Below are 18,517 nucleotides of genomic sequence, written 5' to 3' on the forward strand. Positions count from 1 at the left end.
CACTGGCGGGGTAGTAGTGAGAGATGACAGATTAGGATGTAAGCAGGTCAGTTACCCCATCCTGACGAATTCAACTAGAATTAAATACGATGGTTTCCAGAGGAAGCCACGTAGAGGTTGACCTAATAGGGTATATTGTTATTAATGGGGCTATTTGACCCCATTACTAATAATCCTTTTCCCCCACGAAAGTAGGTCCGTTACCCTAGCGTGGCATATTCCACAAAAAATAACCACAATGATTTCCAGGGGTAATCGCATTTAAGTAGACCTATAGGGTATATTGCCAGTTATGAGGTTGTTTGACTCATAACTAACAATCCCTTTCCCTCCAATCGCATGTGGGTATCGCCTTCTAGTGCCAAGAATTTCTATGCTCCTTTCATTATATACGAAAGCCGAATATAAACAAAATAACAAACTGTCAAATAAAAAACATTTTTAAATTATTCTAAAATTACTTTTAAAATTCGGAGGTTTAGGCTGGGATTCCACCTTGAGATCCCTGAAGGTCAGTCAAGCATTATCCGATTGAGCAGTCACCGCGCTTCTTTTAATTAGTGTCTATTTTTAAATAATAATTTACGAGTGAACATCTTTTATATGACTCTATATATATAAATATATGTTTATATATATTTATATGCTCTTGTATATAACAAAGCTAGTTTTTCAAGCTAAATAGTATATTATTTTAGTATTAGTAAGTAAACAAACTAATATTACTTCTGATCTTCTTTAAATATAGAACTGCTTTCCTTTTTTGAGCCCATATAATATTTAAATAAATTTACATTTCTGAATATACTATTTTAAAAAAATATACATATTAAAGAAAACGAGGTTTGATGAGGTCATCAATAAAGAATGATTACTCGATAAAAAACAAACGATTTTATTATTGTTTGAATTTTATTTCCCATCTTTGAAAAAGGTTAATGTAGGTATAATACTAAGTTCCTAAGGGCACTTTAAACCAAACACAATATGATAGCTTAGGTTTATTGGAAGGAACAAGTACAAAAATTAAAAAATCAAGAAAAGTTACGGTGTTTACAATATATTGCGTTCATGTGATGCCAAATCTAGTCATCATGTTTGAAAACTAAAACATTTGCATTTAGCGCCAACTGGCGGTGAAACCGAAGTTACACTCTAACAATATTAGTACTGGATCAAAGCTAGTTAATTGATCAAAGCGCTATGTTTTGTGAACTATTTACATCCATACTTATTTTTTTTGTATATAGTTATATTGCATTCACACATGTTTTTTAAAAATAAGACACACAGGTCCACAGACGAACGAATAAGCTGATTTAAATTCAAAGTATTTTAAATTGACTATTTTAAGGACCATTAATTCAAAACAGCTGATCGTGGGCGACGGTAGCTTCTATCCATCAGATGGATGATCGTTTTCGTTTGCTTCTTTAACAATAAAAAAAAGTATTTGTAGGGGCACATTCCTTTAAATACAATTTACTAAGTATAGTTTTTCTTTACATCGATGTTAACGTTGTAGGAGCTATGGTTGTTTATTACTTAAATATTTATGATAATGGATTACGTATTCCAATATTCTTTTTTTCTTTTATTTGCTAATAATAGCTAAATTAAGTCTATAGTGAATATATTTATTATAGGTCAGGGTAGGCTTCATCATCACTACATAGTATAAAACAAAGTCGCTGTCGCTGTCTGTCCGTCCCTATGTATGCTTAAATCTTTAAAACTACGCAACGGATTTTGAAGCAATTTTTTTAATAGATAGAAGTAATTCAAGAGGAAGATATATATGTATAATACATGCATAATATAGTAGAAAAAAAAAACTGATAATTTTAGAGGTTTCAAATGTGATGTAATGTAATGTGCACCCGTGCGAAGTCATGGCGGTTGGCTAGTATATAATAATAACAAATTTATTTGCTTTAAACAAGGTACGAAGTTAGTTAAGTTAGTTTAGATTCTTAAGCCTATTTTGCCATTTATAGAATAGCATGCAAATGTCACATTTTAGTAGGAATTGACCAATTTATGCATCGACAACACTAACTATACTAGGTGTTTATCTATCCTTCTTAAAAATATTATCTACTGAATAAAAACTTTTTATAACTAGCCATTTACGAAATATAATTTTAAATTTATTTATTGCAAGAAGCTTCTTTTTTTGTATACAATTTAGAATGGCAAACAAACTGACGGCCCACCTGATGGAAAGTGACACCTGTCGCCTATAGACATGAGCGGTACTATGGACATAACAGAGTATACTGTTTCGCCCATGATACCCCCATGCATTGCCATTCCTGAGGACTCGGGTGTTATCCTTCTGTACCCTGTAAATTTACTGTCATATGTCCCACCCTTCACACCGAAACACAGCCATGCAAATACAACTGCTTCACGGTTGAAACACGAATGGGACAGAGGTACCCAAGTAAACGACTTTTAGATAGATAGATACTCTTTATTATTTCCTCCAAAAGATTACAACAATAAACTTATTCTAGACATAAACAATGGGCGACTAAAAGCGATCTCTTCCAGGCAACCTTTGGATGCAGAGGAGTAATTATAAACACTTTGATTGGAGGCACGATGAAGATCCTATTATTTTTAAATATGGAGATGTAATACATGTAATAATGTAAATATATATCCCTACTTATTATATACATACATACATATATTAATACATATATACATACATAAACACATGCATATAAACACCTACATAAGTACATAAAAATATATAAATACTGCTTACATTTATACGTAAAACACAAAGCTATAAAATTTTTAGACTTTTGTACAAAGTCTCCCTCTGGTAGACGAGACTTCTCCCAGACATACAACGATATTTACAAAATCTTGATTACGATGCCACAGAATTGATATTACATAACATTTATTGATTTTTTTTTTTACAACACAGGGGGCAAACGAGCATGCGGCTCACCTGATGGTAAGTGACTACCGCCGCCCATGATCACCCACAACACCAGCGGCATTGCAGGTGTGCTGCCGGCCTTTTAAAAAGGAATATACTCTTTTCTTGAAGGTTATGTTGTCGTATCGGTTCGGAAATACTGCTGCTGGAAGTTGATTCCAAAGAATGGTTGTGCGTGGAAGAAAGTGCCTTGAAAAACACACGGTGGAAGACCGCCACTCGTCCAGATGATTGGGATGAAACTTTAGTTTGTGGCGGGTTGTACGGTGGTGAAAATCAGCAGCAGGTGTCAATCCGAACAATTCCTCAGAACACTCCCCATGATAAATTCGGTAGAAGATGCACAGAGATGCAACATCTCTGCGCAGTTTCAGTGGGTCAAGTCGGACAGTAAGGCGTTGACTATCGATAATTCGAGCCGCCCGACTTTGAATGCGGTCTAGCGGAAGGAAATGGTACTGTGGCGCTCCTGCCCACAGGTGAGAACATATTCGTATATAGTAGTGTATGTCTTTTGTATATTTAATTGTATGTATTTATTTATGTAATATTGAAAGTACTGACATAATTTTCTGTTTTATGCGCATGTCTTCACGAAGCACTTCATTGTAACTTGTTGTTTTCGTAAAACTGGCTTGCTAATTTAATTTAATTTATATTTGTAAATCAAAATTTCTCTTATAGACGTCCGCGATACAGGTTCGCCTAATGCGGGGTCTAATGTACTCGCTGTTGTAAATTCCTTATATTTAATATATAAATAAATTTAGTAAGTATACAGATACTTATAAACATTATCATATAAATATAAAATATAGAATTTTCTACGAATTAAATGAAAAGTATAAATATTTTAATTCTATGGGTACAAATTAGTTTCAATATATAATACTAAAATAAGTTTCATATTAATTATATGAAATTTATTTTGAGTGTAAATTCTTGCATCAGACCACTTTATATAATAAATTGTAGTACTTGAGACCTATTCTTGGTACAGGATTATCAAAGAGATGAGTTAATAGGTACTGTATTGTTTATGTCTTCTATTCATTAATTAGCTTACATTCGCTATGATATTAATATGAGAAATATCTAATTATTTCTCTTAGTACTTATTCTAAGAATTTTATTCACAACTACCAATTCATCATCGCATGGAAAGATGGAATATTCGAAAATGTTACTTGCTGACAATTTAACTTTCTGTGGGTAAAAGGATTTTAAAAATCAGTTGAATAGGTTTTGAGTTTATTCATTGTAAACAAACAATCACATCTTTCCTCTTTATAATATTAGTATAGTAGAAATAAAATATATAAACTTGGCAGGATTTTTGTTCTTGGAACTACTATTATACAGTCTGTTTGCATTTGTTTTTTTTATATTATTGAGGTGGCAATCCAGCACACAGATTACCTGATGGTAAGTGGTTAACGTAGCCTATGAACGCCTGCAATACCAGGGGTATTACTCGCGCGTTACTGACCCTGGAGAAACCTCTTTACCGCCCTTTTTAAGAAACCTTTGGGAAAACCTCGCCAAGTACTTGTGTTAAGTAATCAGAGTCAGTACCATGTCTTACACATGATTTTTGAATGGCAGCACTTATATAGCTATTCTTTTTTGTTGTGTTTGTCAAGATAAGGTTTCATCATATCAGCCCTTAACTGTTCACTGCTTAACCCTCCTTAGTCGGGCTACTGGTATCGTATTATATTATCTGTGGCTAGACTAGCACCCGATAAGGAAAATAAAATAATGAAAACATTGGTTCTTTTGCAAATTATTTATTTTACAAAACAAATAGACTAGGCAGACTAGAACAATCTTTTTTTTATTTTTATTGGAATTAATAATGTATTTTAAATTTTTATGTACTCGCATAGTTCATTGATGTACTTAATAGGTACAAATCGTGCGTCAATGATTTTATATAATATAATAATTTTTATTTTTCAATATAGCAAAAAGAAATAAAAGAATATATAACATACATACTGAGATTTATTATTATGGAAAAATATAGCAGCGTATACGAAAAGTTGCTTCAAATATCTGTTTATAAAAGTTTTTATTTACTTCCCTATACATATATTGGTTTTATTAAACTTGTAAGTATTCTATACAAAATGGAAATAATTTAATTATATTAGACTGACTCTTATATAGATAGATAAATAGACTTTCGTATATACATTTAATATTAATATTGGAAATTTTATTTTATAAATAAAAATAAATCTTTTCTTCCGGTATTCTAGATATCGAAAATAAAAATATATATATATATACTTTCTTAAACATAGTATTAAAAATCTTGTAAACAGTCATAAAATTAGATATTTATTAGTTCCGATACATTTTTATTCCAAAATTATTTTACATAGTCTTTTTTTTTTTTAAGTTTATACTAAAGTCGACTGTAATTTTGTATACACTTTACACTCGTATTTTGTATAAATTCTAAAGTATTACATAAAATTATTGCAAAAAAATGTTTAGCCACAACCAAGTATTAATTAATTTTATAATAGATATTATAAATAATTAAGATATTATTATATTTTCGAATTCTATTTTCATATAAATAATTCTTGCTTGTGTGGTATATTAAAACGTTATCAAAACCATGACAATAATTAGGATCAATAAACTTTGAAATTAATAAATTATATTTGAGGCAACAGTTATAATATTCTGTTTTGATGCTATATGTAATGTACGTTTCAACATCCTCAATATGTATTAATAAGCTCATGAATAGAGAAATACAAAACGCACCAAATTGTCTCTGGACAGTAATAGGGTTAGTTTGTCCTTCACTAAAGAATCTTGGAATAGCTTTAGGTACAAAGCAAACCAATATCCAATTAGCATTTCCTGTTGTTACACAGAATGCCTATTCAATAATGCTATGCGCTATACGGACAAATATGACAAGGTGAAATCGAAATAGCTCTACATAAAATTAAGAATTACCCATATTATAGAATTATCATGTATATATATCAGTCCTTAACTATCCACTGCTGAATATACTACCACCGGAACCACATAGCATATGCAATAGATAATATAAATTAAAAACGATCTATAAAAAAATCTTAACAGCTGAACGTGCCATGTTTAGGAGACTCATAATTCTTTTTCGTTTCGTTTTTTTTTTTATGAAAATTTACAGTTTTATAAATAGAATACTCCCTTAAAAGGTTGCTAAACATTTTAGGTTTCAATACAGGTATATCAATTAATCCTTATGCAAAAAATAGACACGTTTTTATTCAATTAAAACAGTAATAAAATTAAATAAATATACAATTTACAAACCGAGTTTAAATAAATATCGTATATATTTATTTAAACTCGGTTTGTAAATTAGACTCAAAACTGAGGGACTCTAATCCAATAGTGTCTGTAAAAGTTCATGAACTTTAATTTTGTTTAAACTACAACCTTGAAATATTTAGTACCATAAGCTTGTCTATGGTTGCGTGGTTACGTTCATTCTAGAATTCTCATTCATGTAGTTTATAATTCATGTAATATATTTCCCAGTTTAACAAGATTGATCATGATGTTGGCATAGATTGACTTCTCCTTATGTTACAATGCATTGGCAGTCCTTTGGCAACATTATCAATAATTTAATTGTATAAAAAGTTTTTTTTTAATAACTGTATAATATAAAATACATGAGGCAATTATTCTTAATTATTTATAATATCTTTTTATCTTTTATGTTCTAAAATATAATCAATAATATATATTTAAAAATAAATGTATAAAATTTATCAAAAGATCTCCATATAATGCAAAATCAAATTACAATCGAATATTTTAAACAAATCTACATGTTTTCTTTTGATCAATTAATTTAACATTCGTGTCCATTCTTTTGTAAATATGTACATAATTTTTTTTTATATGTAGTGCTATATATTTTCTAACTCTAACAGATGTCGTTGACCGCATATTAGATTAGAGGCCTCATACACGGACGGATAATTACGAATCGCACGTGTATACCTAATGATGTACATACAAAATACATTCGATACGAAATATTTGACTTTAGCGATTTATGCTTCATTAGTTGAAATTGGTTGACTGGAGCGATAGATATAAGAAAACAATTACTGTAACAAATATTTATTTAATAAAATTTTATTAACCAAGTCTCGTAAATAAATATAATATTTTATTTAAAATTTAACTGCATTGTATTACAAAAATTATCTAGACTAACTAGTGTTTGTATTATGGTTTTTATAATTCTGACAATTTTCAAAACTTAATTAGCCATTCTAAGCAAGTACACGCCAAAGCAAAATGAGAATGCAAAGATATTTAATGAAATACCCAGGAAAGCTACGAAATAGAATTCATTTTATGAAACAACGTATCACATTACAGTATTTGCACAAAATTTTTAGATTTACTATAAATATTTACATTATTAAACGTTTTCTGTAATTTCGTATATATCGTATTTCATAATGATATCCCTAGGTATTTCACGATATCCCTAATATTCTCATTTTCCTGCGACATATACATATAAGTAAATCATTCTGATAACTAAAATAGTTTAAATTAAAATATGTATTACAAATGTTTGTTAATTGTAACAATGCGTACAATTTTATTACTTCGACCTGTCCACACTTATACCTCCTAAAGTATATATAAATGACTAGTAATTTACCTTAATATAATTTGGTATAAAGTGATTTTTTTACATAACAATAATCTAAATAAACAGATTTAATAACCAAACTTCAAAACATTTTAACGTTTTATTGTAATTTGATGTACATTTTGTTTTTGATAACATCACATGAGCAATTTTTGAGCAATAATAACTCAGTGACTGTTATAGGAAGTAATTGTACATTACGAGTACCTATTAATATGGAGATTTCCTTGTCAGTGACAATTTTATTGCTACATATTAATATCAAAGTATATTATTTGTTACTTTCGGATATTATAATTCACAAATATTGTCCAGGATGTACAACATTTATAAAATACTGTTGCAGAAAAAGTCAATAGTGTACAAATAAAATCCTAAATTAAATATTAGAGGGCAAAAACATATATATTACAAACATTTAAAAACTTGCAAGGTTTAGGTCACGTCACGTGACTGTAAATTGGACTGTATTGTTTGTGATTTTAATTAAGCTACTTAGCAGCTCAATTTAATCTGTAAAACAGGCGATAAGCCCCTAGCGTTATACAATTTAAATTGTCCACGTAAACACATTTTGTTTATGCAGACGAGAGAAGAATAACAATTCTATCTATCTACTGACGACTTGCAATGCAATAAAATATTGTATTCTATTTTGCCGGATAAAAAATATACCACCCCTGTTTTATATCTACACAGGTTTCGTGTATTCGGACTAAGACTGTAAGAATTAAAAATAGGAATTTTGAAAATCTCAATTTAAATAATTGTAAAATAAATTTTAATCATTTTCAAATTTTTTTTAATATTTATAATTATTACATGATCAGAATGAATGAATGTTCGGAATCCTTTCCTTGAACTGCCAAGATTAAATTTAGATTATTGCTCTCGGTTATTAATTCTGTTGGTTAAGATATTGCTATTTCTTACATATTTATTCATAAAATACTTATTACCTATATTGAATATAACTAAATTTCTTCTATCTATTGAGGCATTGGTGATACTGATCTTCTAGCTTGGCTAGCTTTGTCGTCGCAATATGCTCTGATGTCTGCAATTGGTTTTAACAGGAATATAGGCACGTCGTCATCGCGTTTCTGAAATAAAAAAATAATATAAGTATAAAATAAATTGTAAAATAATCTTTTGTACATCTTTATACAAAATAAATTATAACTATGTAATATTTGTGTACAATATAAAACAAATTAATTAATTAGAAATTCTTAATTTTTTACGATAGATGCGTTACGTATGAAAATAATTTAACCTTAATTTTGTTTAAGCAACTTAGAATGATAAATAAATTGACAAACTAAAATGGTTAATTTATAAGTATAAACACGAATAGCATTGTAAACATTACAGAATATATTGTAACTCTCATCATATCTTTCAAGCATGGTATATATATTCGAATTGAGTTTGTTGTTAATACCATATTAACATAGTGACGATTCATATTTCCACTTCTGTGTAAAAAAATTATAAAGTAGGTCTTTACAATTAAAGGTTGATGGTTTAATGATAAAACAGTGGACTGCAAAACTGTTATAATTCTTGTCGAAGTTAATTGAACAAACAATATAAAATAAAGATACGCATAAGGTGTAGTCGGTGACGTGACACAAAGTGAGGAATAGAACCGATTTAAGCCGAGCCCGCCGGACGATTCTCAGTGTTGCTGTTCGATGAAGTGCGAACAATAATAAATAAAAAAGAAAAAAAAAAATACATATATATTGAGAAGCAAAATCTACGCATAGACAGACGTCTTCGCATTCTAATTGAAATACATATTTCAAGTCGTTATTTTTGCTGAGTAAAATTTACCTATTATTTAGTTTGAGTTAGTACAATAATTATAGATTTTACTGTGTTAATTGGAATAAAACAAATAAATAACAACGGACAGTTTTGTTTCTATTCATTGAAATTTATGTAGGAATAGTTTTGTATTAGTTAAGTTGTAAAATGAAAGTATTCACTTTTGTGCCTGGAAAGTAATTAACTAATTTGCTAATTAATAAATTACTATTTGATTAATGTATTATTTGCTAATATGAAATTTAAAACGTATATATACTCGCAATAGGATTTTTAATATTTTTTACATTATATTAGATAGATTACCTTATATATGGTAATTGGGTATCATCGTCATCTCATGGTGAGTACAATCATAACAAAAAAAAAAAGGTTTTATATGTATTGCTAATCTAACATGTTAATCATACTTAAACTTTATATTTTATTGAGAGCTATTTATTTTTTAATTTCTAAAAGTTTCTTATATTTTCTCGTGTACCCGGACTAATGTAGCTATCTAGACATTCTAAGTACTACCTACGTTCTCGTTACCTACTGACATAAATTGTCAGTAGATTTTATGTAGCTTTTAATTTTAGGTTGAAAAAAGTGTTTTATAATTTTATTAGTTAAAAATCTACCTAGAAAACATTTTTATCACTAAAACGATTTTTTCAAATCATTCATAAAGCAATTACATGTTTAAATTGATTTTATATATATTTATTTCACATTTAAATCGAGAGAAAATGTCTATTAATAAATTAAATTTATAAATATTTTATATTATTTTATATATATATATATATATATTATTTTTACGGTAGGCTCATCTCTACCGTTTTAGGTTCAAATATGCTCGGCGAAAGGTAGGCATATCGAGTGTTACGTTTACTACGATAGCGACAACAATTGCCTTTACCCCATCTAATTATTATAGTCATGGGAGTATTTACAAACTATTTTTTTATTTTTTATACAGTTGGTATGTTTCATAAAAAGATTCAATTTACTATTTAAATAGTTCATTCAACGATAGTAAAAAATAATATAATATCTACATTTTATGTCACAAATCTCTAAATATTCTAATTTATTTTTTTAAGTAACACTAAAAACAAATATTAGAAAGAAAACTGATTACTTTTGAACTTGCTCTGAATCTCAAATATCTAAAAAAAAAAAACATAATCCCGAATCTCTCTACCAAATTTCCGATCAAGGTCACATAAAACTATGCGAAATTCAATATTCTCTGCGTTTACCAACGCTAGTACCGTATTATTCTAATATTTTTATACAACAAAGAAAACCATCTATCTACGAGACCCGGGGGTAAGATTTTAGGAATATCGGAGTTTATTGATGTCACAGGAGAGCAAAGGGTAGGCACTCACTTGTGCCTCCCTAATATTACGACTAAAGGAACCGACAACAACGCTTGGAATTATTTTAGGGTTAAATGTGTTTAAGTATATTAAAAAGAAATTAGAGGTTTTTAATGCCATTGTATTTTTTTGTTAGTATGGTAGGTAATGGGGGAGGCCTATGTTCAGCAGTGGATAGATAATAGCTAATATGATGATGATGATGGTAGGCAATATCTTGATCAATTCTGAACAGATTTTGAATTTCTTTTTGCAATCGATAGTCTTTACTTTCGTGTTCATCTTAATTTTTTCACTATAATAGCAGGATAATTTTCAATACCCTATAGCATATCATATTTTAGATAAAGTCAAAACAATTATCGAAAACTGTAAACATAGTAAGTTTATTAAATTTCATATATATCTAATATATAATATTCTCGTGTCACGGTGTTTGTTACCAAACTTCTCCGAAACGGCTTAACCGAATTTTATGAAATTTTGTTTGCATATCAGGTATGTCTGAGAATCGGCCAACATTATTTTTATATATATATATATATATATATATATATATATATATATATATATATATATATATATATATATATATATATATATATATATATATATATATATATATATATATATATATATATATATATATATATATATATATATATATATATATATATATATATATATATATATATATATATATATATATAATATTTCTCATCTAATTTTAATAAAACATTGCTTACGCTGTTATGATTTTGCATAATCACCCGATAAAATTGAATAAACAATAAATTAATTAATTCACTTTTATCAAATGGTCATTCACTCTAGATATATGAACAAAATAACTTTCTACGCGTACTACGTAGATACGCTTTCTGTTGTATAGGATATGAATATGCTCGGCGAAATATAATCATGTAGAATATTATGTTTTTCACAAAGATAAAAGTCAATAAATATCTCTGACTACCGTATCAGAGATTATAGTCGTGAGCATTCTATTATTTTAAACGAATTGCTAAAAGCTTGTAAAAATGATTGGGCTCTTATTCTATTATAAAATAATATAATAAATACGAATGTTTATAACAATGGATGGATCGAAGTTTGTTACTTTTTCACGCAAAAATTTCTGAACGGATTTGAATGAAATTTGGTACAAGGGTAGGTTATATCCTTACTTAGCAGATAATTATGTACGCATTTAAGCGGGCGGAGCTGCGAGATACCGCTAATTGCTTAATAATTAAAATTTGTATCAGAGAGACTTTATACAAAAGTCGTTTGCACCTCTGTCCCATACGTGTTTCTGCGATTTAGCAGTTGTGCATGGATGTTTCAGTTTGAAGGGTAGCATATATCATTGAAATTACAAGGTACGGAGGTATAACGTTAACCTTCTAGAATATCAACACATTAAGTATAGCATGGGTATCACAAAGTATTTTGTGACGTTCATATTGCTGTTCATGTTTATAAGCAACATTTACTGCTTCCCAACAAGTGGGCCGTCAGCTTGTTTGGCATACCAAGTTTCATAAAGAAATCTCTAGATAATTCTGCATTTAAATAATTTAAACGCACTTTTATATATAGATGATGCACTCTATTTTTGGACACAAAGGTTATTTTTCCGAAGATTGATCCTACGAGATAATTTACAATTTAACTAATTGCCGTATAATCTTGGAATAGGATGAGTTACTGTTTCCTTTCTCTTGGGTATCATAAAAGGTAATTAAGGGAACTTAATAGTCGAGGGATGGGCAGTAGTGGTCCTATTAAAACATCACCAAAAGTCTAACTACGGCTGCCAACACGTCTGCCAAGCGCAGGGAAATATTGACAAAACCTCCTTATAGGGGAGCTGTACTTTCAGCAGTGGGTTAACAGCTGATATGATGATAATGATAACTAAATTCATATGAAGTCACGGATAAATATTTGCAGAGGTTCTTCAAAAAGGATATATTAAGGTTTCTTCGGGATTGGCAACGCGCACGAGACACCCTTGGTGTTGCAGGCATTCATAGGCTACAGTGATCGTTTACCATCAGACGCGATGTATGCTTGTTTGCCACCTTTATGCTATAAAAATAATAAATAAAAAATATTCATACACGAGAATAGCCGATAAATAGATTTGTTAGTCACATAATGTACTTATAAGTTACAGAAGAACACACAAACATGCCAATTCGCCATCTGGAGTTGCGAATGTGATTAATAAGGAAGCGAAAACAAATTCCAACTAAAGTAATATTCACCTGAAATAAAACTTCCCCCTCGAAGTACGTCAGATGGTGCTTCCTTGACCTTAAAAGTATTCCAACGAGTTTGTCCGAGATCACTGTGTATATCTGTGGAAAAATAGATATAATAAATTCTCAGTAGAAATTGTATTGCAAATAGGCGATAGATGAATGACTATTCAAAAATGCTTGCCATTTACTTGAATAAAAAATACTTTTATTGTAAAAAAAGAAATATTTCAATACATTTTTTTGTAAACACATACACACACTCGCACATAAATTTTTCCAACTTAACCACCTTAAGGATTAGATAGGTTGTTCACTTAGCTACAATTTCTTTTTTTTTTGTCTCGATACCATCATTTCTCGCTGAGCTATCGGACTTTAAATGAAAATGTATCATTTTCTCTTTGTTACTAAATTGCATTATAGAAGAAATAAATCGTTGACATTAACTAACTTATATTGAATATTTAAACACTTTATTACGTGAACTTTCTGTGGTAAAGATAAAAAAAATTAAGTAAATATATTAAATGTATCAATAACTTAACTCTAAAATTTAACTAATAATTAATTAAAAATATGAAATTTCTTTAAGCCCGTCTAATAAAGTAGGTAACATCTGTTTACTTGTAAAATTGTTTTAATTAAAAATGTTAACATATGTATTTATTAAAATATTTTTATTGGTTATAAGATATGCATCTAAAAATTCTTAGTAAGTGTTTTCATTTATATTTAGTAGCGTTCTGTCAATAAACTCTATAAAATATTTAATAACTGTAGAAAAAGTTTTTGAAATTCTTAGTAACTACCTCTAAGGTTGAAATTCTTAGATAAATTAAAGATAACTGCTTCTAAGTGTTTACTAGAAAACATTATGCTAGAATGGATTTAAGTATAAGTTATTTATATGTCAGCTAACATGGGTATTAAACATGTCTATCGATAAAAAAGAGTCATCTAAAACGGATTAGAGTTGGTCAAAATCGTAGAAAAAGTATCGAAAATATTGCGTCGCCCGAAAAATGTTAATTTAAAAGCACATTGTTGTACTTAAATATTAATTTGTAATCATTTCATTTTATTTTTATTTAATAAAAGTAATAATATTGTGATGGAAAATTTTAAGTTTAGATACGTGCATATATACTACCTATCTAAAAAAAATGCATAAAACCAATATTGACGTAGCGCGCACGTCAATCGATCGGTGCGAACCAAGCGAATATCAAAATATTCCAGAGTTTACTGCCGTAGCATCCGCTTCCATATCTGGCCAGGATCTTGTTTACGTTGCTAATTATGTGAACAGACATTAGTAATCCAAAATTAAATCTTGGCCGTGACGGACTGCCGCCGCGCCGCAAGGAATGCACGTGACGTCATGCGTATCGTCATAGACTGTTACATATACAAATACTAGCAATAATAAGCAACTTACTTGCATACTACGTTCTGATTTGAAACGCGAGTATCGCATTGCAATTATTGAGTACTAGTTTTTCCTGTGACTTTGTTTACGTGACTGAGATGAAAAGTAAGAATAAAGAAAGAGTAAGTAAGATGTGTACACTAATTTTAGAAACAACTTAACTGATTTTAATGCGATTTTCACTAATGCGTTGCGATTTGCTCCATTTTACATTTAATATTTGTTTTATTTTAATCGGTTTATAAATAAAAAAGTTATATTAATGTAAATAATCACATTTAAAATGCTATAAAACAACAGATCGCTTAAATTGATTAAATTATTTTGTATACGAATATAAAAAAAACAACCAATGTATAAAAAATTTTGATTTTCGAAAATTCTGTCTATTCGTGACCGTAACCCGGGTGGGATCGCTAGTACTATATATATGTTAAATTTCATGATAATTAGTCAAGTCGTTGAAGCGCCAAGAGATAACAAAAAACTTGCCTCTATTTCGCGCTTATAATACGAATAAAAGCATAGTCCATATTTGTAATCAGCTTAGATTATACAGATACTAATGCTTCGCTAAACACAGGTCAACCTTTTCGTCCATGTGTGCGTATAAGGGTTACCATAATTTATATTTATTACTCAGTGTATGGGAAAATTATAGTAGAAAGTTAAATTGTAAATAAAAAAACGATAAACGAATATATTTGAAAGAACAAGATAAATAGTGCATAATAATTAGTAAATATGCTTAACTTTACTTCAATACTTTGATTTACATGTGAGTCTATACTATTTATGTCTATACATAAAAAGATGTTTTCATTTTTAAATAATAAAAAATGGCCACCACTTTAATTAATACATGTATGTTCAAGTAACATTTACATATGTATATTTACGAGTATATCGGAAAAATAGTTGCAAATTCAAATTTAAAAAATCAATCTGATCTGGGATTTTTTTAAACCAATTAAGTAATTGCAAGTGCAGCATTAGAAAAAAAAACGCGTTTGTTTGGATTCAAAAAAATATAATCAGCCAAACATCACATTGGCTTACTAAATTTTAACATGTTTTCGACATTCGATGCTCTATCTGTATAATCTAAGGTGGAATTATGTGTGCCATTCCCAAAGAGGGTTGAATTCCCAAAGAGGGTTGACGTCAGGCAGGCGGCCAGTCGTAAAACTATAAGCCAAATCTTTTTGCAATATGGATAAACAGCATATTACGCCGACCCCAAATAATAATTGGGATAAGGGTAGGAAAATGATGATGAATTATGTGTGCCATGTAATTATATGATTACGTCGCGAATCCTGAACCGATCTTAATAACTATTTATCTGCAATTGACAGAAATTGGTTTATTATTAGTGTTGTAACAATTGAAACCGCCGTTTATCTTTGTGGAGCAAAAAAATACTTGTTGCGAACAAAAGCTAAACATAAACACGCAATCCTATATTCTAAATTAAAATGTTTTTAATTTAGAAATTATTTTATTTATGTATTTTTATGCAACATACAATGGCAAACAAGCTGACAGGTCACCTGATGGAAAGTGGTAACCGTCGCCTATAGACATGAGCAGTATCATGGGCATTACAGAGTACATATAGTGATTCGCCCATAATACTCTATATATATAATTAATTTATGTTTTGGAAAATAAAATATATAAAATATATTAAAAAAGCGTCATAAATTTGACTTACTAAATAAACCTGTCTAGAAAAGATCCCTCTTGTAAAGAATTTAATCGTTTAAATGTGCATAAGAAAACTCTTTGTATTTTTAATAAAAACTCAGTTTCATTACTTTCGTGCCGTAATCATGCGGAAAACCTCGTTTTTTTGACATTGTTGATAATAACATAAACAAAAAAGTAATTTAATATTTTGAAAAGAAATCCGTTAAAGTTTTCTGCGTTGATAAACAGACTATAGCTGAGCCCGAAACTTCACTCGTATAGAAAATAAAATAAAAATAAATACTAATATAATAAGTGTGATTGTGACTCTGTTTGAGCTTCAGGGGTGTTCTTCTCTAGAAATCTGTTCGATTCTAGAATAAGGGCATACGGGTACGCGACCCCGGCCTCCTGAGCCACTGCAATGTTCCAGTCCTTTCCGTAACTGCAGTGTCCCCCCCCCCATTTCCTTTCCCACATAAGTACCTTATTCCTCTCATTTACCAATTTTCTTTACGCATTTCCAACGTTCCCTTCCTTTTTCCTCAATCCTTTCCTCCATACCGTAACAAATGCATTCCCAAAGAGGGTTGACGTCAGGCAGGTGGCCGGTCGTAAAACTAAAAACCAATATATGGATAAAATCATATTACGCCGACCCCAAATGATTGGGATAAGGGTAGAAAGATGATGTAACTCTGTTTGTTACTTCTTGGCACTTTAAATGCTCAATCAATCATCATGAAATTTACCATACAAAAAGTATTTGCCATCAAGAATATAGGTTATTTTTTATTGAATTCAATCAATATTACGTAGTTTCACGGACGATGTTGTAGGTTTACGATTATTAGTATACGATAGACATAAATCCTTCTTTTCCAGTGAGAAAAAATACCTTAGATGTCGTCCCGTGATATAACTTATTACCTAGTTTGTCGAGTTTCATTAAAGTCCACTGAGATGTTTCCGTATGATGCCTACGCAGATAAAGTACCTTTATTAATGTTAATAGGTTTTCTTAGTGGTAATGGCAAACAAGTTAATCTTTTTCTTAGAAATGGAGTGGCATGTACGCGGTTTCTTAATTGATATAATAATAGTATGGTCTTTAAAGGATGAAAATAAAATAGTCAACCCGCCTGCGATATCAGCATACACTGGCAGGACACAAGTGGGAGATGACAGGTGAGAATGAAAGCGTTCTAAGTGAAACATGAATTTATGATGATTTCCGAGGGGAACCACGTGTAGATAGTAGACTTGATAGGGTATATTGCTAGCAAGGGGACTGTTAAATCCCCATCACTAACAATTTCTTTCCTCCTAATAATGTAATGGCAACTCCGCTCGCACTTTTGGTATTTCTTAGCAGGATGATAGCATGAGGGATAGGCGAGGATGAAGCCAGGTCAGTTGGTCAATCGTAATTAATTGGGGGGAAAGGGATTGTTAGCAATGGAGTTTGACAGCCTCATTGCTAACAATATGCCTTATTAGGTCGACCTCCACGTGGTTCCCCCTGGAAACCATCGTGAACAATCCTTGTTGAATTCGTCACGATGGGCTAACTGACCTACTTCATCCTCATCTATCATCCTTCACTGGTGCCCCGCCGGTGTATACCGATAGCGCGGGTGGGGTTACCATTCCATTATCATCCATTAAAAAAAATCGTATTTAATTCATCAGAAATTAAAGCGGCAGTCAATCTGACAGAGCATTCAGGTGGCGATTGGATAACTAACGCTTTAATTACTAACAATTCTTCCCTCCGAACTCTCCTCCATGTATACGCATTTTATACAATGACAGAGCACCAGTGGGAGATAAAATGAGGAGGAAGTCAGACCAATTGGCCCACTATGACAAATATACTATGTATTAGCCACAGTTTCTCAGAAGTCTTTGAATGTTTACAAAAGTAAAATTTTTATCATATTTCACTGTAACAAACAGATGTCATTCATCTATAAATGTTCAGTGAAATATATATAGAACATATAATGAACATAGTTGAGATATTTAACATTAAAAATTCAACAAGACAGTAGCAAATCTTAAATATTTCGTGAATGTGTCACAAGATACCGTGAATGTTCCATGTGCCAAGTTCATTACTGTCACAAAGCATTGCTAATGTCCAGACGGTAGTACGATACGGGAGACAGCGATTTATTATACACAAGTAAAAGGTAATATTTTTCGGGTGATTGAAAATTATTAACATTATGTGAATTTACATTGTGAAATAAGTGGTATTTA

At 30.1% G+C, this 18,517-nt stretch overlaps 1 protein-coding gene across 1 annotated transcript in view; it reads right to left on the reverse strand.

Annotated features, from left to right (window-relative positions):
- Positions 1-4,723: 4,723 nt before the first annotated feature.
- The window catches only part of LOC113510786 (actin-binding Rho-activating protein-like), a 49,424-nt gene continuing 35,630 nt past the window's right edge, over positions 4,724-18,517 (reverse strand). The window contains exons 4-5 of the mRNA XM_031907215.2: positions 13,135-13,227; positions 4,724-8,761 (exon numbers count right to left, since the gene is read on the reverse strand). Coding sequence (XP_031763075.2) covers positions 8,648-8,761; positions 13,135-13,227 — 207 coding nt within the window. The 3' untranslated portion in view covers positions 4,724-8,647. The remainder of the gene's footprint in view (positions 8,762-13,134; positions 13,228-18,517) is intronic.

Source organism: Galleria mellonella, unplaced genomic scaffold (assembly GCF_026898425.1).
Source record: "Galleria mellonella isolate WM207_F2 unplaced genomic scaffold, CSIRO_AGI_GalMel_v1 utg905, whole genome shotgun sequence".
Classification (NCBI taxonomy): Eukaryota; Metazoa; Arthropoda; class Insecta; order Lepidoptera; family Pyralidae; genus Galleria; species Galleria mellonella.